This window comes from Stegodyphus dumicola, chromosome 7 (assembly GCF_044657685.1).
Source record: "Stegodyphus dumicola isolate Sdum_Otavi_A_Nest chromosome 7, ASM4465768v1".
NCBI classification, from domain to species: domain Eukaryota; kingdom Metazoa; phylum Arthropoda; class Arachnida; order Araneae; family Eresidae; genus Stegodyphus; species Stegodyphus dumicola.
Window position 1 is genome coordinate 175,723,961 of NC_140774.1, and position 24,891 is coordinate 175,748,851.

The following is a 24,891-nucleotide window of genomic DNA, read 5'->3' on the forward strand; positions in this document are numbered from 1 at the left end:
CCCTCATCAAGTCCTGCTCAAGGGTCGTTTGCCAACGTGGTTAATTATAAAGATTTTTTAAACTGGATCAAGAAAGTTAATTTACGGAGTGCGCTAGGCCTTTAACTCCACATCATCAAAGATAAAATAATTACATCAAAAGAGGGGTTCAACTAATTCGGGAAAAATTTAGAAGCCTAATTTATAAAAATAATAGCTTTTCAGGTTTGAAACTGGGGCATCGATTAAATGCGTGGTTAAATTTAAAATTTTTGCGTGTAGATTGGCAATAGCTTATTTTCAAAATATTTAAGTATGATGGCGGGTTCCGTTGCGTCTGGTAGTCCACATTCGTATCAAGTTTTGCTTGTAAGTTTGTGTTTGTTACAAATCATTTTTTAAATAAGATTAACGAAAATCAATTAAATTTATATTTTGAACATTATTATTATTAATCGGTTTATTTGAAGATTTTATTTTAATTCTCTTACTTAGATAATGATTTCTTTTCTTGTTTCGCATTGCATATCAGTAGTGTAATTAAAGTTTTAATTTCTAATTTTTGTTTTTTAGAACTTTCTGCATTGGCCATTTTCCTTAATTATCTTACATGTTTTGTGCTGAGAATCAAGTGATTATGACTTCTGATGCTTAAATTACCGTGTTTACTCGCGTAATAGTTGCACTCCCATTTTGAAGCAGCAAGAGGAAATAAGTTGGGCTCTAGTGTGGAATTGGGTGCCCCAACATCTAGGCCAGACATGGCCAAACTGCGGCTCATGAGTTACTTGCGATCCTTTGCCATCTGATATACAACTTATATCTTCTTGCTGCTTCAAAATGGGAGTGCAACTATTACGCGAGTAAACAAGGTAATTTAAGCATCAGCAGTCATAATCACTTGTTGAAAGATGTCATAAATGCTGCAAGATATCCTACAAAATACTAATAGTCAGATTTCATTAAAGTATATGAAGACTTTTATGATGCTCATAAAATAATGTATTTTTGCGAAAAGAAATTTATAGATATTGTTAAAAAATTCTCATTCTCAAATATTAATTTTTATTAATGAATAAAACAATATTTCGCTGAAACTCGTAAGTGTACAAACACTTTAGAGGGCTACTGTGTATCGTGGAGATATTGAACTGAAGTTTTCCCTCTTTGCCCTATATTGTCAGGTATGGAAGAAATGTATTATTTAAACAATGAACCTGAAAAAATTATGTTTTACTACTACTGTTTATGTTCGAAAGTTTCAGACAATAAATTTGTGTCATCACTTTTGAACAGCTGTGGTTCATTCCTCATCACACTTGTTTATTATACTGTAATCTGTGATTTTAGATAATCCTTTGTCTTGTTATTTTGTAATTTTGTTTTTTTACTGATACTAAAAAGTAAGCAAAATCATTATTTAATATTATATACACATTATTACTTAAAATTAAAAGTGTATTGTTTCTATCGGTAAAGATTAAAAATCCTTGCATTTCTATGTACATGTATCCTTGAATTGATCCATGCATCCTTGAATTCTATGTATCAATTGAAGTGGCACTTAATGCTATGGGTGAAAAACAAGCCACTTTACGAACAGCATATCAGCTTTATGCGAGACAAGTTAACTGAACAAGAATCTGAAATAAGTAGTTCTCTTTCTGAAAATATCGATTTGTACATCAATAACAGAATCAACAAAAACATCATAGATTTGATGAATTCACTAAACAACTTAAATAAAACGCCATCAAAAGCTTCTACAGAACTAGCAGCTGCTTTGATGAAGCGTTTATTTCCGTCACCAGATTCATCACCAAATTCATCGATGTATATGTATCCTTGCATATGTATGTATATGTATTTCTATGTGCTATCCTTGTATTTCTGTATGTACTGTAGGCGGCAACAAATTCATCTCTTTACCAAAACAAGTTTCAACACTGTTCAGGTAAAAGCACTGGTAAAAGTAAAAGCATTATTTTACTGTATATATTTATGATCCTTTTATTGTTTAACTTTACTTATCTGTAATACAATTACAAAAGTTTTAGTTTTTATGTACTTAAAAAGAAGCGGTTTTATGACACCAATAAAATGTCTTCTAGGATTCTTAAGAAATATGTTGACAAATAAATTAAAAATAAAATTCAGAGCAAAAAACATTTTGTATGTTTATAAATATTTTGTGTGTTTATTATTATTAATAACATATTTTGTATGTTTATTATGAGCTCGAAAGCCCGTTGGGCTTTGATTCGAGTATCGAGTACAGTAAAAAGTCTGTAATCCGGACTCGTCGGGACTTCGACGATTCTGAATTAGGGGTTTTTCCGGATTATAGATCATCAATTTAAATCTGGTAAGATGACATGCAGAAATTATACAGTTAAAAATATGAAACCGTAATTTATGAAATAAAGAGCAATTATGATCCAAATGGTATCAAATTTTACAAAAAAAAAAGCTTAATATTTATTTGTTTACTTTATTAAACATTTCTTTCAACGTGCGCATGCGTAATGTATGCGCATTCTTTACGCACATGCGTAAAGTTTGTGTCTTTGAGGTTCGTATTATAGATCATTCCGGATTACAGACCTTGTACTGTACTCAAAAATGACCAAAAATTGTTGAGTATCAAGCTCGAGCCCAAACTCTACATGTAATGGTAAAATACGGGATGGATTCATTATGCTTACGGTTTGTATGGCTGCCAAATGGAGTTGGGAAGCTTGTTTTCATTGATGGTGCTATAAAGCCCATAATGTATTTAGATTTGCTAAAAAAAATCAAAAACTGCTAAGAAAAGTCTAAATGTAAGTTAGACTTCGGTAAATTTCATATTTCAGCAAGGCAATGACTCCAAACATACTGTTCTTGAAAATATGGTATCTGTATCATTGTGTGTAGCAACTTCATACATTTTCCTGATTCCGAACATTTTGGCATTGAAAATGTCTGATACTTGAAAAAAACTCTGTAGCAATGTAAAATAATAAGCAAAGATTATTTGAAACATGCTGATCAAGAAGAATGGGACAAAAGAGCTTCAGATACAACTAAAAACCTGGCCAAGTCTGTGCTATGACATTTCAAAGCAATAATAAAGGCTAATGAGCATGCAACAAAATATTAGCACTTTCTTATTTATTAAAAGCAAAATATTTTAGTATATTCTCAATTATTTAAGTGCAAATCTTTAGTTTAAATACCACACAGTTTTATTTTCAAGGATTTTTCTTTCAGTTTCCTTTGTTATTATCAGAAAGGAAATTATTTACTAAGTGTATAAAATAAAAACCTCGTTGTACTTATTAATTAAGTGCTTACATTTTAACGCACCCACCTTGGCATACTTTGGAAATTTTTGATAGAGTAAAAGGAAAAAATTATTTATCTGGTGCAAGCTAGTGATTTCTTGGGACCTTTTTTTGGTACTTACGTATTAACACCATCGCAGCTGCTGATTTGGTGGTTTTTAAGTGCCGCCAAACTATGACTAAAATTTTTGCAACAAATCATAAATTAAAACACTTTATTTAAAAACAAAGTAGTCAATCGTATTTGGGTGGAAAATGGGCCGATAAGAGTTTAACATAAATTCAAAACAGTCTCTATTTTCTTTGACCTGATGCTGTCGCCATATGAACTCTGATAAATAAGATTCTAAATGATGTCTCACTGTCCTCCTATGTCTCTTGTTCCTCCATTTAGCACTGCCCCACATCCTCTCAACTGTATGTGTATGAACTCCTGTATCAGGATCAATAAAATTGTGATTATGATTAACTTTAGCATCTAGGAATCCTCCTTTTTCTTTGTTGGTAACCTTTTCAACTGTCAGAATAAATTGTGCTACCATCTACAATGTTTTCAATAATTTTATTAAGAAGAGTAGAGTGCTTTATTGGTGCATCAGTGCATCTTCTGCTGCGGTTGCATTAATACCTAAGTGCAGTGGTATTAATATGCAAGTACCCCTTTTTAAGTAAACAATTCCCAAACTGAAATATCATAAGTCACCCAACATTATAGACATATCAAAAGAAAACACATTTTAACAATTTAAGATAAAAAAATTGAATTAATAAATAAAGATGGTATAATAAAGTAAAAATGAAAAAGTCTTACAATTTTCATAAAATCTTATTGCATTTTTTTGCACTATTCTTCTCTGCATGTACACAGTGATCTGCTTTTGCTTAATGAACATAAGAGAACTGCATAAACTCAGCATTAAGCACCAGGTATCTATCAAATAAATCTCTCACATTGTTTCCTTCAGCAATTTTGCAGCAAATACTGTATTTCTGCAAAATGTTTTCCTGTTTCTTTTTTTGGAAGCAAATTCCATAAGTTCATACTTGAAAATTCAGTTTAAGTGGAAATAAATCAAGATTTATCTATAAAAACCGTTGAAATTTCAAATAGAAGAAGAATGCAGATGAAAATGGCAATGTTTGCTTGAGTGAAGGATGGTTATAAGCATAGATGGCCAAAGAATAGTTGTGCTCGTGTTTGCTAAAATTTGATGTTCTGAAATTCTGGTGACAGCTGCTAAGGTTGTTGAGATAATATGTAAGTAGCATTAATTATTATTCTAATTTCTGATTAACCATATCCCCTTCCCAAAAAGTTGTCAATCGTTGGTGACTAATTTTTTTCCAAGCTAAGATGCAAAAGACAATAGCCATTTTCAAAAATGGTGGAATACTAAGAATTACATAAAACAACAGCCAGTCAACAAAATTAAAAATGCAAGAAGCCTGTTTTTTGCACTATTCTTCCCATGAACATGAGGATCTGTTTTAATTTAAAAAAAAAAAAATGAGATTAGTAGAAACTTGGCTTTGCACACCATTTATTACTGCACACACTGTTGATTCTTCCTGTATACATACCGATCTATGTGGAAAAAATATTAGAGAATTACATAAAATTGGCATCAACAAATGAATTTTCATGTGTTTTATTACCAATATTTTTTGTTTTTTCAATTTTACTGGTTGATTATTCTTGTATGGAATACTTAGTGTGCCACCATTTTGAAAATGGCCTTTGCTGTCCGCACATTAGCTTGGTGAAAATTTAGTTTGGGAATAAGTTTGCAAATGCTCTTGAAAGTTGGCAATGGGTTTGCAGCTTTTTGGTGAAGAGGGGGGGGATAATTAGGAAATATCAATGATTTAATTAAGTAAGCAGTATTATCTTGAATATATATATGAACACAACAAATATTCAATGATGTACTTATGTTAAAAATATTCTTTTTACAAAATATGTGTTTAACAAGTAAAAATGTAAATGATAAAGAAAAAGATATTTTTGTTTGTTTGAAAAGAAACTTATATGAAATTTAAGTGATTTGGTAAATAAATATAAGTAAACTGTAAATGTGAGAAAACAATTCCCAATACAAACTTTTGGTACTTCCTAGTTAAAATGGCCATGATGTTGGCAATATGGAATATTTGGTGGAATTTAAAATTTTTAAATTATGGAATAAGCAATATGCTGTATCTTTAACCTCATTTGGCCCTTTTTTTTTAATGCAATTTACTGTTATTACAAATGACAAATGATTTTGTGTATTTGAAAACTCTTATTGTTTTAAAATCTTTGTTTCTATTTTTAAATTCTTTCAGGCAAATTTCCAAACTGCACTGACTTATACATTGGCTGAAAGATGTGCTCATCTTACGCAGCTTCTTCAAGACTCACCATTGAAGGTATTTTTGTATTTTAATAATGAATAAGTTATGCTTTTTATCTTAACATTCTTTACTATAATATCTTAATAGAAATTCATAAACCTTAAATTATATTCGGTATTCTTGGCATTTCTGTAGTATCTTATAAAGTTTTTGGTTTTTAAGTGTACACAAGTGAATGGTAAATGTTATTACAAATTAATATAAAACAGGCTGATTGAAATAATCTTGTTTCATAAAATGCAACTTTAATTGTTTTTAAAACTAAAGATTAAAATTTCATTAAAAAGCAATTAATTATCATTAGAAAAAACAATTACATAGCTGCATATAAACTTCTGTTACCAGTTACTGAAATGATAAAAGCGCTATTGAGAAAGTAACTTTTCAGTTAAAGCTATGCCACTATCACTTGCCCCCCCTTTTTTAAAATTTTAATAGATTTTACCATTTTATATTTGCCAAGAGGTGAACCAGCTATTTCTGGTTCTTTAAGAAAAACATATTCTTCTCAAAGAAAGACTATGTTTTTGTAATCACTTCATGGAATTAAAATGTGCCTTGAAACCGAAATGCAGCCATCATTCACACAGAGAAGAGAAAAGTTTCAAACATAAACATGGTTTGTTGGATCAGGCATTCTTTTACCTACTGCTTATGCAACAAAACTTTGGGAATTAATGAAAGCTTATTCATAATCAGAAAAGAATAACAAAAATGATGTTCTTTTCCCACAGGGAGGAACTTTGAAATTTCAACATTGGTTTTACAGGTTGTACTCCCACTTCATCAAGTGTGCAACTTCACCTTGTTTTGAAGCAGAACATCCTAAGGGGCAGTTCAAATGTCTCCCACTTCTGTTACCCTACCACAAAACCTCTTTAGAGGACTTTTGCCTCATCTTATGTTTTGAGTGCCTTCTTGCCTCACAAACACTGTTTGCTTACAAATATCCATGCCCTCTCCAGGATTGTAACCCAAAGCCACTGGTATGGCAGTCAGTGTCACTAACACAAAATTAGAGCACTTTTCTGGCCATTATATTTCATCTGGTATCAAGCCAAAGTGGTGGGTAAAGAAATAAGCCAAAATGCACCAATAATGATGCTGTAAATGTGTGGTAATGAAAAAATATCTCTTTTAATTGCTGATGAAAAAGTATTTATATGTCAAAATAAACTGCTTTTGCTTGTTTTCTTATTTGTATTGCCTGGTTATCAACAAATGAATTGAATTTGGTAACCCTTAATCATTGTAGTCAGACTATCACATTTTGATAAATCAAATAGTAAAATACTAGTGGCATGAAATTGATGTAACAAAATTTTTAATGCGCCTTCTTGTTGGAGAAACTTAATTGTTATTAAAAAGAATTCCAATGTATCACATTTTTCTCTGTCTTTAATGTTATTTTAAACTTACAAGGCACATGTAACAGAAAATCTCAAGCAATAATAAATTTGTAAATAAATAATAGAAAATAAGAATATTATTATATACACGATAAGAAAAATATGCAGAATAATAGAAAAACTGAAATATGATAAAATAATGAATATTATTTTTTATGATAATATTGTAATTGAGTTTTCTTCTTGTAGCTACATTTGATTGTTCTATTCTGTAAGTGGGCAGTTATTGAGTTGTGAATGTGTATTAAGGACTTGCTAAAATTTTCTATTAATACTGTACTTTTTCTTTCAGAATACAATGTTTCTGGCTAAAGCAAATATTTGGCATTTTTAATTGCCAGATATAATTAATATAGTGAATATGAAGTAAATATCTTTTTTAAAAATGTATATTCAATTATAATTTTGTATTTCTTTATATGGTAGCTTGGGGGTGTTTTATTATTAAGAATTTCATAATTTGTTGCAATAAATAACATTTTTTTGTCACATGTAGCATTCACAGCATTGCTATAAATTTCAGTTTGGATTCTTAGCCTAGTGTGAATATAATTCTTTAAGCCAATTTATTTCAAACTTAAACTGATTAAAATCTTTTTTTTTTTTTTTTTTTTTTTTTTTAATTTTCTTCCACAAAAGTCTCCTCTACCCTTAAATTGTCATAAAATAAAGGTAAGAAATATCCTTCCCATAGCCAGGTAACCCTTGTGTACTGTGCCATGTTCAAATAACCTAATCTAACTTATCTCGGATGATAATATCAGCTTGATATAAATGTGGTGATTCAGATGGTTGACCATACAAAACGTAGCCACATCAATGCCAAACTTGAAGAAAGATTTCTGCTGATTTAAGTTAATCATATAAATGAATGCAGACAATACTTTAATTATTATACTTTTTTATATTATAAATACATTTCTGACATTTAGAATTCAGAAATTGATTGGAAGTCTTGAATAATGAAAATAGCTTCCTTCCCCCCTCAGTTATTATTTTGAGCCTCTAGTTGTTTGCTTACTAATTTTACATAAAAGTATTACAAGTTATGCTTCTAAAGGATTTATGTAAAACTTTCAGAGCTCAAGATTAGAAATAAATTTCTTTATGAAAGGTTCATGTAAAAGAAACCAGGCAACACCAATATGTTTTGGGAAATTGAATCTATATGAAATCTGGTATCACCCACAGGGGCTCAGTTCTTAGGAGTACAGTTGTGGCAATCCTGAGTTGCTCTAACCCTCCAAGGGATCACCGTCTTTTTTAATACAGGAGTCACAATCTTAGAGCCAACTCTCCTAATCTCTTCCTTTTGTACTTTTTTTTAATCCCTTCAGATTTTCCTTTTTGGAGGCTGGAATGATTATGGGAAAGCAGGGAAAAATTTATGTGGAACCCTAATTGACCAACTAACTGAAGATCATGACCTCTGCTTATTTTATAATAAACAATGCATCCACTTCCATGTACCTTCAAAGATATTTTACTATATGTTCGCTATCTCTGTTGAAAATGGGGTAAAAAGCTATGTGATAATGATCACTGTCATATTTTTGTTTCTCTCTCAGACAATAGGTCAACTTTTAGTCATAGACGTGCATGTTACGTTTTGAATAAAGCTGATCATGTAACTCATGGAAGAGATGGTGAGAAATGTGCTTATCAGTGAAGCAGTGGAAAGCGTTACTGTTTTCATTATTCATTCAGCTGCTGTTCCCATACCTGTAGCTTAGCTTCAAAGATACTCAAAAGCATGGTGAAATCACAATTGCTATGAAACCATGAAGCAACAAAGAAGAGCATGGGGAGTCTGTGAAACAAATGCATTGCTATGACTGAAGATAATGACTTAATGCTTGATATTCAGTCTGAATCGCAAGATACTAGCAACTCTAATATGATTCTAATAACAACTCTAACAACCAACTCTGTTATAGTTTCTAACATCTGACTGCAGCTTTAGCAATTTTTCCCTAAGAGTTTTGATTTAAGTGTGTATTTTCAATTCTGATGGGGATTACAAATATATATATTTCTAATATCTATATGGATGTTTAATGCAATAAAATATTTTCTAATATTTTATATGAAGATTTTTTATGCTGCCATCTTTGATTACAAAATATTGAGTAGAGCTGTTAAACATTCAAATCATTATTTAAAAACATGCTATATAATTTTATATTTTGAAGAAACAGAGAATTTCCTTTAGTGTTTGTTTGCTTTAACCCTTTCACTACAAATTAAAAAAAAAAAAATTCTTTACTCCATTTTCACACTGGGCAACTTATATTTGTTCTTTTCTCTATGTTTATTTGTGTATAAAGAGCACAGCGGCATCTTCATTTTCCAGCTATTGGAAGATGATCACCCAACATTCAGGAGATTCTTGGCAATCTTCCATGGACAATAATTTTTAAACTTTTAGTGTGACATGTATGTCCCATTAGTCATCAAAGGGTTAAATGTATTTATATACTCTTTGAAGGAAGAAAGTGAAACATCTATGTAGTAAAATAATTTTAAGTTTTCATTTCAGCACCTATTATACCTCAATATTGATAGCATGTTATATAAAAATAAATCTACCAGAAATATTAATATAATATGGAGTATCAAAAATTGTAATAAGGATATCCTTACCTACACTTATGTTATTAATTAAATGGAAGAGTGGAAGATCACTCTAACTCTTATAAATTTTGCAAATTATTATTGATGACTATTTTGCTACAAAGTTAAGAGTGCTATTAGCTGGTGTAACCTGTCAAAAGTATTTGAAAACCTATTTATGTTTTGGTTTAATTATGTTCCATAAGCTTATCAATTACTATATTCCAAATTATTTATAACCCATTTAGTTTTAAAGTCATATTTTCTTGAGAGTATTGTTGTTATTTACATATATATATGTGCTAAATAGTGATTTAATATTTTTTCATAAATATATATATATATATATATATATATATATATATATATATATATTTAAACTTAAATATTTCTTTTATTTAAAGGAACTTCAGTATGTCTTTCCTTCCCTCGTGGAGAATATCTTTGGTTTCCAGTCTGGATCAGACTGGGGCCTCCTTAGCCTTGAAAAAGACCTTCAGATGAGGGAATTTGAAACTTTAAAAAGATTTATGGCACCTGATGGACCCCTTTTAAGACTTGTATTTAAATTTGTTGATGAATTTTCTCCAAAATTTGAATTTCCCATTTCTTGTTTACCTGTAAGTATTCTTATTTTTTATTTAATTTTCAACATGTTTAATATATCAATATTGATATTAAGATAATTTTGTTAGTTCCATTTTCCATTAGTATGGAAATTTATGTAGAAAATTACAATTGACAATAAAACTGAGAGAGAAAATGCTTGTAATAAAATAATAAAAATTAAAGCCTGATTATCCAACATTCAACTAACTTAAAAAATTGAGTAACCAAAATATTATCAGTTTTTTTAAATGAAAAATTTAAGCAAATAAAAGATTTGTGACTAGAGCACAAAATAGGATTACGATTTGAATCAAACAAAAAATGTCGCCAAGCAGTGCGATTTACTGCCGATAATGGATAAGCGTGACATCGCAACCTAGTCATAAGATCTTTGCTGTATATGTAATATGTATGATGGGTTTATGTAAACCCAGTTTATTCTCAATAATTTAATTTTTTTTTAATTTTCGTAAAAAGTGATATAAGTTAGCTGCTGTTTATCTGTTTTTTAATTGTATTGAGAAAAAATTATTAAAATTTGGAATTTGTTTTCAGCGAAATAACATGCAATAGAGTATTTTCAAAATTCCATTATTCTGGCATCAAGAAAAGTGCCATGTATGTAAAAGTGGATTAACACAACATGAAAAATTATTGCAAGCAATTTAAGTTTTTTTATATTTTATGTCCATAACTTGTATAAGTTGGTTATCTAATGGAATAAAGTGTGATCAATTCCTTCAAGTTTGGCAAGATCTCCACCAGTTTTCATAGCCGACAAAATTTCGTAATTGAATATGATCTTTCTTCAGTGTTTATGTATAAAATGCCTTTTTTTTTTTTTTTTAAATTCTGATTGATTAAATCATGCTTTACTTTTACATTATAAATTTCTCTTAAATTATTTAAAATTTCTTTTAGATACCTAGTCAAAGATTACTTCAAGAAGGAAAAATTCCCCATTTGTATGCCAACAAATTACAAGCTATTAATCCAGGACTTCCTCCTTCTTCACTTCAACTAAATATCCTTTTGATATGTATTTGTCTTGCAAACAACAATGATAATTAAATTTCATTACAACTGGTTGTAGAAACATTGAATGGAATAGGAATTGTACTAATTTTATACAGTTTTCCTATAGTTTATACAATGCATTCTGTTTTTATTTTTTAGTATATTTTAACAGGTTTGATAAACTAAAAGCAATCGGTGCTTTTCCTTTATCTGCCCACAATATTGTAAAATTGTCAAGAACAAATAATACGATATAATAACAAATAATAAGATGATGAGCAAAATAAAATTTTAACTATAAAAAGGGTAGAAGGGATGTTGCTGATCTCAGTTAGTGTTTATTTCAGGTGAAAACTGTCTCCTTATTGCCTCTACAATGGAATCAAAATAATTCCTTGCTTCTTGCTCCAAATAAATTCTTGATAGATAGGAAATATTCGATGGTATCTTTTTCAGTGAATAGTAATTCAAAGAGTCACACTGCAAGACCAAGCAACGCAAGACTCAAAATGAAGTTTGAGAATAAAAGTATCCACCAATACATAATGAGGTATGATTTTTTAGATTTGCAGGCAAATAAAGGAAAAATATCGAGCAATTTTATCATAGCATGTTTTATAAATTCAGTTTTTAAGTAGGTGGAGTTATTTTAAATTGAAAGTAAAATGTAAAATTTGCTACAATTTAGAGTCTAATGGCTACTATATTGTTAACTATTTTTAATTAACCGAGTTCTCATATAACCCTTTTAACCCAAAGTTTTTTCCCTAACTTTGAATCAGCCATCCAAGAGTTTGTTACGTATTCTGTACAGTTTTCCTTCTCTCAGTTAACTAATAAAAGGTCTGAAAATTTTATTGTTCTGAAAGGGAATACTTTTTATATAAAAATTGCTGTTGAGAGCGTATCCAGTTTTGAAAATTCTGAATTATGCAGACTCTGATCATTCCCTCATTTGTTGTTTTATTAGGAGGGAACATTTTCTTATCTTATTAGTTGTTCAATAAAAACTAGGAGTTTGCGTGATACTTGGAATGCTGCCATATTGAATGAGCATTTTTATTTTCCATTTTCATGCATAGAAGAAATTCTTTGACATATTGAATTGGCCAAACCTACCTTGTTTTTCCTGCTGGAAAGGATATATAATTTAGCAGTATGTAATAGAATAGGTAATTTTTTTAATGAGAGTGAGAAAATTTAAAACACTTGAATCCTCCTCATGTTTAATGCTGGTTAAGGTTTAAAAACTAGGGGAAAAGGTTGAAGCAAATAAAAGAAATAACAATTAAAATCTGAAAATTTAACATCTAAAAACCTATCTAGAATCTAACATCTGAAAAAGGGTATTTATAATACAGAATTCAAAATCTTTAAAAAATATGTCAAAATTTTTTAAAAGGATGCATTTTAATCTTTTTAATTCGAATTCTGTTTTAACACCCGTAGCATTACTAAACTGTGGATTATTCCCTTAGAATTGAGCAGAAAATATGGTTTGTATCTCTGCAAATATAGAATATAAATAGAACATTTTTTAAAATTCTATACTGTATTCAGTAATCTACTCATGAATCTACAGTTAAAAACTTAGATAAAAATTTATTGATGTAATTATTTGTTTTCATTTCCTTCCCTGAAAATCTTGATGTCCATGTTTAGAACACTTAAAAATAATTCCACTGATTAGGAAGCCTTACCAGCTGTATGTTATAAAACCTGTAAGACAGATAAAAGTTAGCATGAAGGAATGAAAGGAAATTATGCAGCAATGGCACAAAAATATTCAGGATATAGAAAAGTTGACTGTATACTTTTTACAGCATTTCTGTTCCCAAGACATTTCATTAGCTTATATTTTCCTAAGATACTCTTTGTTGAATTTTGTATGTTCATAAAAATCTTTACATAACTGCATGGAATTCACTTAGTTTTGGTATTTGAAATAACTTATTATTTGAAATTAAACATTCTTTTAGTTTCGATATGTGTAATCAACTTCTCTCTGAAGATCAAATGTTGTTGTTAATTGAAAAAAAAATCTGTTATTCTAAAACTGATGCATTTAGTGGTGATATTGATTACTAGATGCACTGTTATTCTCATTTAAAAAATCCTGGGTATCTTTCAGTTCCAGACACAGTTTCAACCACAGTTGTAAATAATGGACATCTGGTAGGCCTGCCAACAGTCCACCTCTTAAGGTAAATTGCAGTTCTTAGATCATGCCTCTGCTTTATTTTATTTGCTGAGCAATTTGCAAGAATACAAGATTTTCACCTAGGAGGGGAGGAAATAGATTCCTCTGTTCTGTATATCTTTTTCTTGTAATCATGTGATGTCAGACTGCCAAATGACCATCATTTACCTGTGTTTTGCCTATTTATAGCACACCTCTTTTTGGTTGGGTAATTTAAATATTGAGCAGCAGTCAATATTTTTCACTGCATTTAGATCTTTCAGTTATATTATGTCTATTTCTTAATCTGTATAAATGAAAATATTTTAGAATAAGTCTATAACTAATATGGAAGTTCTTGTATTTATTTAGGTATTTGAAGAGTTTAATGCAGCTTGTTTTCAGCATTCCTCTCCTCCATTTTTTGAATTATATATAATATTTCAAATATATATAATATTTAAATTTTAATATATATAATATTTGAATTATATACAATGCATACATGTCTTTTCTCAATTTAATTTTCAAAAATGTTAATGTAATATAAGCCTTTTTTTCTGTTATTAAGTATTTATTTTGGAAGTTGTAATGAATTATTACGATATTCCATCCTTATAAAATGGGCATTAAAGTATTTTGGTTTTGTTTATGTAATTAAAAAATATTTCGATTCAGCACAAAATGTTATTTTTTGAATGGAAACATGTAATATTTTTATGCTGTAGAATCTGCTATAAATTTATATGCTGTATTATTTAAATAAATGTTTATTTTACATTTTTAGTGCTGTTCCGTTCTATCCTTTTGTTTAATTTTTTTTGTTCTACGTGCATAAATAAAAGCTATAAAAACACTTAAATTTTAAAATTCTACAGTTGTTAAAGCCAAAATTTTTTTTTTTTTTTTTTTTTTTTTTTTTTTTTATATATATGTCCAGAAGTATTTTGCATCACATCTGAACGGCTTTTTTAAAATTTTATCATTTATCAGGCAGATTGTCTTTGAATTTTTCCCTTGACTACTTTGTAGATGCATTTGAATTTTATTTTTTCCATTATGCTTATTTCATTGTAAATCCAACTTTAAAGGTAAATATTCTTTTATTTATATTCATGTCTAATATAGCCCATATTACTATATATATATATATATATTTAGCTTTTAAAAACTTGGATTTGATTCAATTAATGCTTCAAAATATTTCATCAGCACTCTGTAAAATAACATCAGAAAATGAAAGATGTTTGCCTTTCAAACCAAGATGTATGCAGTACTATAGTTGCCACTAGAACTTACTAAATTCTAACACTTACTAAGTTCTAATAGTCTGAAAAAATGGTATTTAAGTAACAAAACATAGAGAACAGTATTTTGTAACTTGTTGTTTAATGAAAGAAGTTTTTTTTAAGGATTTTATTTAATAACTGTTATTTTTGTCATTTTCCATTTGGAAAAGAAAACTGCTGTAGATTCTCAATAAAGAGAAAAATGTTGGAATCAAACATGAGATTTGTTTTAGCAAGTATCAGCATTATAAGCTGAAAGTGTGATATTTTCTGATCAATTAAGTCACACAATTAAGATTTGCAGAAATTTTCAGCTTATATTTCATCTTTAGAGATAATCTAGACTTTGGTTGATGATTTCAAAAACAAAGGCCATCTTTTGCATCTAATAATCACCATTTTCTTTGCTGCTTATTCCAGTCGATCTTGGATAAGATGTACGGGGAAGTACATTATATCTTTGCATCTGACAAACTCACCACTTCTAAGAAAATATCCTCAGTTTAGTTACAGAAGTCAGGTGTATGTGAAACTATATATGTTGATGTATGGAAGAATAATTTATACTCAAGTATTTTATCTAAATATTGTACTATCTTTGTAACTCTTTATTAGGATTGCTTGCACGTAATAGAGTATATTTGTTAGAGAATAAAGTACCAGTTTCAATATGTACCTTAGTAGAGTTTTCAGAAACAGTATCATTTTTGCACTAATTTTTTAGCATTAAGCTATCTAACTGACAGAGGTGATTTATAACATTAAAGTTTTATTAATAATAAATCTTATAAGGTATTTCTCCCACCTTCGTGATGTAGTGGTCTGCACACTCAGCGCATTATTGAGACGTCAGTGGTTCGGCTCCCGGCAAAAGCATTGCTAATTTTTCATCTTTCCGGCTTCCAAAAAAATCCTAATGACTCTACAAGTGATGCCCAAACAAAAAGGGTGTTGGATGATGATTCTCCTCATACAGGATTTGGTGATTGGGTCTCATAAAAATCCCAGTTGCCCTTTAAAAGGGGGAGTATATAAGGTATTTCTCCCGCCTTCTTAATGAGCCTTCGTGGTGTAGTGGTCTGCACGCTCAGCTTGTAATTGAGAGCTCCGCGGTTCAATTCTCGCTGAAGGCGTTGCTAATTTTTTATCTTTCCTACTTCCAGAAAAATCCTAATGACTCTACAATCTGTTCTTTGAGCTTGTTTTTAAATTTGCAGATGCAGACATTTCCCACTTTATAAATGTTCTGAACAAACATTTGTACTATAAATTTGTATTTAAAATATTACTAGGTTTACTCTGCATATCTCTTATACTTCGCGACAAGCTAACCCGAGAACACATACAAGGCTAGAACGACCTTTTCACCCTGTTCTTCAAGTTATCCATATGCAGTAAACTGCCCGCGGATATTCAATTCCTCCAATTTGCTACACATTTGGCGATTTCTTGCCAAATCCAGCATATGTAAATAAATCTTTTTAAGCAGTGAAGTTGCTGCTGAAATTGATAGTTCATTATAGTGTAAAATGTAGGGCATGTTATTCATTGTCTTAATTTATGTTAAATATTTCACTATTATCTAAATGTGACGAATACTAATTTGATGATATTTAAAACTTGAAACCAGAAGAGTTAACAATGTATTCTTTGCAGTTTTTGTCAAATTTTTTCCCCAAGACCGTTCGCTTAGTTAAAAGTAAAATATATATAAATTCGGGAAATCTGGTAGTAAGTTGTTTTCTTTTAATTTTTAAGATTTTATGCGGCTTGTTACCAAAACAGTGAACGAGGGGAAATTTTTTATTTTTATTTTTTAAAGACATTAATTTGATTTTAATTTGCGATTGTTTAAAAAACTCTGACAATATTTTATAGCAGACATTATGAAAATTATATCCTGTGTTTAAAAAACTCTGACAATATTTTATAGCAGACATTATGAAAATTATATCCTGTATTAATTGTTAGAAAAATATTAAAGCTTTAAAATTGTGAAACAAACATAAAAATTAAGAATCAAATGATCTTGTACCAATTAATTCCACTAATCAATTAAAATTATAACATTAGAAATATCTTATATTAGTTACAACAAAGCGCAAATATTCATAAGAACTAAAAAAGTATAAAAAAATTAAATTCTTAAGTACATTTATTGCTTTTAAGACATTTGCCGTATTAAACGACAGTTTGCTTGTATTTTAAAATTAAAATTTTTATCCTTTGACGAATAAAACGTCTATGCGTGATGGGGCGTGAAAGGTGGGGCTTTTGCTTCACGCAAAGGAATATATTGCTTTTATATCTCTCAATTTATAAAAAGCAGACTGATTCAGCTCACTGAGAATCTGTGAATTATATGTGAATGACTGTATGACTGTACTATCGTGTATGACTGTATAAATTAGGGAAAAAACTATACATTTACATTTCCTTTGAGGTACAAAAACAACAAGCATATCAAATGAAAAAAATCTGCTTATTCCTTTCCTTAGATGGAATCATCTGCAAGTAAAGCGCATTAATGATAGAGTTGCTTAAGCCTTGAAACACTGGTAGTATATAGCGAGTTGGTTGTAATGGCTTTTGTAAGCTTTGAACTGCATAGAAGTCTCTCAGTGTGTTGTATAAAAAAAGGTCCTTTGCCCTTATAAATTTCCCACGAAGCCATCTCATCCTCTAGACAGAAACCCTTGTTCCTTCTACCATAGTTAATTTAATTGATCAGTACTTCCGTATTGGTTAGGTTAGGTGATTCGAATATAGCAAAGCACACAAGAGATATCCAACTAAGGGGTGAGATGCATTTCATGGAGGACTTTCTAAAGAAAACAAGCTCGTATTCACGTTACACATGGGAAAACCACCAAGACCGACCATGAATACAGCCCGTTTGCTTGCGCTCAAACGATTCAACGATTTAAGCACTTAGAACTATATTTGGCTACTGGTGCAACACTTCTATATTATATTTTCTAAGGGATTTGTTAGCTTGTATAACAGTTATAATGTTATTTATAACTGTTTATAGGTCTGCCTTTTTTTTTTCCCCCTTGAAAACGGCTGTTGCATTTTTAATTTGTTGCATTGAAAAGGGATCTTTTTTTTTTTTTTTTTTTTTCTGAGGTTTTCAATCCTGCAAAGATTATAACAAGTAACAATATTGTTATCATATTTATTAGGAAAATGCCCTCTCGTAATTGACAAAAACATTCATTACGATAATCTTAGCGGTACTGTTTATTCAGGTTTATGAGGTTGAAAATTATATACATATGTCGAAGATGAAGCAGATACCATAACAATTGCTTTTTTCTCCTCCCGGTCAGTGAATGAATGAATGCTCTAAGTGCTTTTCTCATCAAGAGTGAGGTGAGGTCGGGTTTGCTGGAATTTGCAGTTCCACTAATAATGCCAAAAAAAGGGATGTCTTCCTGTTGGTCATTGAATGATTGACACGATTTAGCAAATTTTTAAACAAAAAGCTGGACGCAACGTAATCGATCGTTTCACACATTTTTTCCTTTTGTTCTCTTTGTTCAACAGTATTCAAATATCACAGCGTAAATTTTACAATATTACTTCTCGAAATGGTAGAACTATATTCTATGGCGGACACATACACTTTCTACTATATCCAGTGTTCTCAGCTTAGGTTGACCTGAGGTATAGTGATGCTTGTGAGATGAAAGCTAAAAATGCTATCAAATAAATAATCAAAATACTAAAAAATAATACATTTTAAATACCATCTGTAAATACGCATATACATTCTTTGTCGTGTTCTCTAAAATATTCTAAAACTTATTATCCAAATCAAATAATAAAGAAATTTTGCTTACCTGTCAAACGCAGCAAAGATTCTCGCCTTTTGTCATTTTATCCAATTTTTATTGACGACACAATAAATACATTTACAATAAATAAGCATGTGGTTCGCAATTTGCTCTTAAATTAATTTCCTGTTACGTAACTCACTGTCATCAAAGTTCTGACTCCTCAAAGGAAATCAGGTACACACAGAGCCATCTGGTGCAATTACAGTTTCTACACCATCATAAAAACACCATCAGAGTAATAAAAAAACTGCAAATTGTACAATATGTACCCTAGATTGTAGTCTTTGAGGCATGTGTAGATGGGATGTGGATGAGGCTAGTAAATCTGTGGGTTTTTATATGGGTGGCTACGAGTCAACATGTGATTTGTTGTCTGAAGGCTTAAGTAGGTAAAGGGGAGATTTATGTTTAGGAAGCTGAATGAAAGGTGGAATGGTAGATGGAACAACAGCATTGATTTCTGAATTGTTTTAAAAAAATAAGTGTCTAAACTTATCTGGATAGCTTTTTTGTTCTTTTTTCTTTCATCATAAATAATATAGCACTGTATGGCATCATGCATAGTAGACTTACCTTTATCAAACCTCTCAGTCTTGGTTTGCCAAAAAAGTGAGGCTTAGAGTCTTTTTGACTCCAAAAAAAATTTCATTTTTTGAAAACAAGTTTGTTGTTTGTAAAATTTCATGAAAGAAAAGTACAGAAGGTGGTGAGTGTCTGTATGTAGCATAAATGTAAGGGAATTTGAGTGTAGTAAAACTGTGTTCTGTTGTAAATTGTTATAATGTAAATATATGTGCATTTAACCTGATATTGTGTTTCATGCAGAGTAGTGAACGTATTAGCTTTTCTAATTTATCCATTGATTTTTCATACTTTTACAAAAAGCTGAATATCAAACTTAATTAAGTTATTTATATTTTATGTGTTTTGATTTTTTTCAGAGCTCCTTTCATACAGTAAATCAACAAGAAACATTATATGCTCATTTATTGGAAGATTATCTCTTTTATTTCCTACCAACAGAGGGCAGAGCAGTTCCTCTGTACCAGACTCCTTCTAACGTTCAACATTCTCCTATTTTGACATCCTCATTATCTTCTAATTGTGGAAGGTAATTGTAAAATTTTGTATCTGTAGCATATAACTTGGGTACTATCTGATTATCCACATTTCCACCAAAAAGCCAGGAAAAAATATTCATGAGATGACATAGTATACTACCAAAAAAATTATGTAGCAACCCATGGTGTTGTAAAAAGTATTTATATACCAGCCCATCATAGGCATATATCACACATCTGTTTCAGTATACATGAATATGCACTTTCAAAATTCAGTCATAATTTTTCTGATTAGTGTTTCTTTTTGCATAGGGTACATTTCCCTTTTTCCTTTGTAAGAAATTGTAATAAGAGTTATCAGCCTGATGAAAAAAAAAAGCATTGTATTTCTGCAAAAATATGACATTTTTCACATCAATAGAGGATGGGAAAACATGCCTTCATTGAAGTTGCACTTCTTGAATAAATGAATTTTTTGGAAATGTGATAGAAAAAATTGCAAGCAAAGAGTTAGAATGTGGGCTGGAAATTGGTTTGAAGATAACAATATTTCATCTGCTATTTCATTTATAATAAACTATTTGCTTTATTTATTGTTAACTGGTGCACATTGCTAATGTTGTATGCGATGGCAAGTTTGTGCAGTTCTGTGTTTTATTTTAGTGAAAACAGATCACTGTGTGCGTGGGGAGAACAATAGCACAAAAAATTTGAGAAATATTTTTAGAAAAAGGTAAGTTTTTTATTACCAATGTTTCTTTCCGAATTTTATTGACTGATTGCTCTTTTATGGAATTTTTAAGGCTTGCTACTCAAACTTTGAAGGAAGCTGTGTTAATGGAGAATCCCCAATTCTCATTCAGTAAACAGTAGATGAGAGCTCTGTATCAGTGTTACAGAAGACTGTCTTGATAATCATATACAGCACATGCTCGGACCCAACAAGAATGTAGAGATCACTAATCGTTTAAAGTCAATCACATACATACTTACATGTATCGTAGATGACTGAACTTACACAATCATATAAAAGGTCCCATACTTAAATCACTACAGTTTTTACATTTTTAGATGCATAAAATAATGAAAATTAGTATTTTGGGACTATAGGTTTTAAAATGAGTACGGGTCACAAAAAGGAATACAAAACTCCCTAAAAGAGTATGTTTAGTCACTGCAATAAAATCAAGTTCCTCATCAGTGTAACATCATCTAAAAACAACTTGTGCTTTATAATAACATTTTGCAACTATTATTTATAAAATTGTTTTACTAATTCCATGTAATGTGTATTTCCATTAAAATCATACTTTCTGATTATCCACACTCTTTCCTGAAAAGTCACCAACCATTGGGAACTAATTTTTTGCCAAGCTAAAAAGTAAAACACAACAGCCATTTTCAAAAATAGCAATACAGAAAGAATTACGTGAAACAGCAACCAATTAACAAGAATAAAAATGAAAGAAGCATCCAAAATAAAACACTTACCTTTTTTTTCCCACTATTCTTCTCTTATGGTTTAGCTTCAAAAGAACAAAGAGACACAGAAGCTAGGAATCTTGTGCACACTCCTATGTAAACAGGGATCCGTTTTCACTTAAAAAAATGAGAGAATTGTGCAAATTTTGCACTCCACATGCTGTTGTTTTTCCCTGCCATTACAGTGGTTGGTAACGCTAAGTGTCGTACTGATGGGCCTCAGTTCGAATTCCAGAGAATTAGCTGCTAAAAGCTAAAGTGTGTCTATGGCAAGGGAGTGTATATTAAAATGCACAATGAACTGAATGTTTTCTTGTGAGGTTAGTGGTAGGTGAAGTAGGGTGAGATATTATTGGACCATTCTCCTGATGTTCTTCCTCAAAATTGGGGTAGAAGAGCACAGTTAGTGCAATGGATCTATACCTGTATTGTGATATAGAATAGTTGGTGTGGTGGGTCTATACTTATATGACCAGTAGTGAAATTTTGGTGTCCCACCCACTACTACCTGTATCTGTTGTATTCCTATGTGCACAGCTATTGGTTTTCACTTTAAAAAAAATCAGAGAATAGTCAAAATTGGTAATGGCATACAATTTTTGATATGCAGATTTTGCCGTTCTCTGATGTTTAGGAAAACACCATATTTCTGAAAAAAATAAAATGCTTTCTTTTTCATCAACCAACAAATTTTACAGCTCCTTAGAAGGTTTCCTTAGAAGGAAACACAATACAACTATAAAACAAAAGCAAACACTAATGATAAATTTGAGGGTTGAAATCGACACTTGTCTACTGCATGCATGTATACCTGAGTTGCCACATAAATTCATTTTGTTAATATCATGAGTTGCCTATTTTGACAACATAACACATTGCCTCATGAATGCTTTTCAGGGGATAGATAATCAGAAAATACCAAAATTTCTGTCTCTGCTTCTTACACTATTATCTGCATGCAAACGAAACCTAATGAAAAATGTGAAATTTTATAATAATCGGTGAAGTTCACTTGTCTATATAATTCTTACTTTTTTAACTTATATTACTTAATAATGAAGCAAATATTCATATTTTAAAAATCAAACTTGATTTTAGTCTTATTCAATAGTAAAGATATATGATATCCTGCTGGTCTGTATTTTAGCAAGGTTTGAATCACATAATTTGTCATGTTTACAATTTTTGATTAGCTTAAATTGCATAGATTTGCACAAAGAAAATGTTTCTGTATGTTTTTAGTTTCTATATCTTATACACATGTGATAAGATATTTCTTAATAGGAAAAAAATTAAAAAAACAATTTTTGATAGACTTGCTTGTTTCTATCAGTTTTATAGGTTTTTAGCTGGAATTAGATTGCAAGTTTCTCCCTGTTAATTTACTGTGAAGTAGCTACACAGAGGATTTTTATACATGGGTTATTTTTTGTTTGTATGCTATTCTAAAAAGAAAAAAAAGAAAAGAAAAGAAAAACTTTAATTAACCTTTCTATATTGCCTAAATGTTATATCAAGACTCCTGCATTCTTAGACAGTTATTGAGGTTCCTGAGCAGTGATTAATCCCGAATTTCATACAGGTTTCTAATCTCATAGGCTTGTTTTATATTATGCTTTCCTGTTAATTGTTTTTCTCCCTCCTCTGATATTCAGTATTACATACAGTATCTTAGAAATAATCAAACTGTTTAATTTTGCTACTTTTTATTAAATGTTATCCTGAGCATTCTCACTTGCTTTGATAAAATGAAACTTTTTTTGCTGCGCATGCAACAAAGTGGACTGGAAAACAAAAATTAAATAATTGTTGATTGTACTTTACTTTCTTTCCTTTTTTACATGCATTTCAAAAATTTAAATTTAAATACTATTTATTTAGAAATTATTTGTGTAAAAAGTAATTGTAAAATTGATTTGAAAAGTCCTAGAAATAAGCCAACCAAATTGATTATTCCATCATTAAATTAGTTGATAATTGCTCTCCTAAAAGTTTGACAAATATTTAATTTTATAGGGTGGCATCAAATAATTTTAAAACATGAAACTGAATGAAATATAGCCATTTCCTACTGAAAATAACTATTACATGAGATTAAAAAAATCTTGGAAACATGTATTATGTTAACTCGAATTGATTGTCTTCTAGTTATAACCAAATAAATATTAGCAGTTTTGTTTTCAGAATTTTAAGGTCTTCAACATTGCTTTTCTTTTACAATAAAACTTAGAATGTTAATCAGATGTAGAGGTTTATCATAAAAACTGTGCATTTGGCCTTTACAAAGGGAGGGAGACTTTTACTGATAATCAAATGCTGTTGTATAAAATAATATATATATATTTAAATGACAGCACTTTTTTATATTTTAATTTAAAAATACATGTCATGGGAAGAATTTTGACACATTATATTAAACTTATTAAGAATATTTGAATATCTCAGATTGTAACTAATTTAAAATGAAAGTCAGAAAAAGATATCATGCCTGAAGAAAGTATGTTCCACATTTAAACAAAATATATGATATTCCCTAAATTAAATAGTAATGATAATAGAGAAATTTATTAGAGTGCTGTTTTCTTTGTATATATTTTGAGCATTGTGTCATTTAATGCTTTTTGTTTTGCAGTCCCCATGTCACATCAGACCATTTGCAGTCTTATGATGTTCACATTAACAGCCATGCACGACCAGATTTTCTTTCTCCTCTAAGAACAAAACCAAGTCTCCTTAAAAAAGGGACTGTGCTGATGGTTGCTTCCCCAGGGTCTGGATCTTCATATTTTGCAAACTCCGCTGCAGAAAGCTGGAAATCAGAAACATTCCTATTAATTTTGAAAGAAATATATCTGAACCAAAATTCATTAGATCAACAACAAAATGCTATTGATCTCATTCCTGTAAGTTTAAGATGGTTCATAATGCATTTCAGTACTTTCTAATCACATTATCTCACTGCATTAAATTTGATGGCTGTAAATAATAATAATGAAATAAATGTAATAAATTATATTAAAAGAAAGGTTTATTTAACTTCATCGTAGAAGCACGTTAAATTTTAAACTTTAATTATTCTAATTTATATGCTTATTTGGTGCAGCGTAACATTCAAAATCAGTATCCAATATTAAAGTTTTCTTGCTGTGTGCTCATGCACATAATGATATTTAATTCTGAATTTTATATTAATTTTCTTTCTCAGAAAATATTCAAGTTTTATAGTTGCAAATCCTGACGTTAAGTTTATCTCTTTAGTGATAATATTATCAGAATATCAAAAGCATTTTAGCATATTGTAAAAATGCATCTTTTAAATTCTTTGAATGCTTTTATTTAGGTGGTTTTGGAGTTTTCTTTTTCTTTTTTGGCTACAGTAAGGAATTTTTAAATGACTCTGAATTATCCTAAAATATTTCATTGTTCTTCCTGGTATTTTATAAAACTGAGCAATTAACTTTCAAGATTGCCTTTTAATTGTTCATTTAAAAACTTTATTCTCTTATTTAACTGACTTTGAAAAACTGGAGACATTTAAAAATAGTATTGTGAGACTTGAAAACAAAAAATATAGTAAGTTGCCCTTAAATTAAGTAAGAAACAACTGTGCCATATTTGGTCTAGATCTACAAAACTGCATTTTGGTTGACTTTGGAGGCTTTCGAATATAGTTGTTCAACTCTTTTTACCT

General features: G+C 29.9%; 1 protein-coding gene across 2 annotated transcripts in view; it reads left to right on the top strand.

The window, feature by feature from the left end:
• The first annotated feature begins 1 nt into the window (after position 1).
• LOC118191949 (sphingomyelin phosphodiesterase 4) overlaps positions 2–24,891 on the top strand; it is a 52,452-nt gene continuing 27,562 nt past the window's right edge. Inside the window, exons 1-7 of one of the 2 annotated variants that reach the window (XM_035362848.2) lie at positions 2–348; positions 5,631–5,714; positions 10,126–10,341; positions 11,252–11,354; positions 14,559–14,617; positions 19,599–19,768; positions 23,833–24,103. In XM_035362848.2, coding sequence (XP_035218739.1) covers positions 295–348; positions 5,631–5,714; positions 10,126–10,341; positions 11,252–11,354; positions 14,559–14,617; positions 19,599–19,768; positions 23,833–24,103 — 957 coding nt within the window. In that variant the 5' untranslated portion in view covers positions 2–294. Of the gene's footprint in view, positions 349–4,544; positions 4,564–5,630; positions 5,715–10,125; positions 10,342–11,251; positions 11,355–14,558; positions 14,618–19,598; positions 19,769–23,832; positions 24,104–24,891 lie in introns of those variants that run through there. The other variant, XM_085821079.1, reaches the window with a different exon arrangement.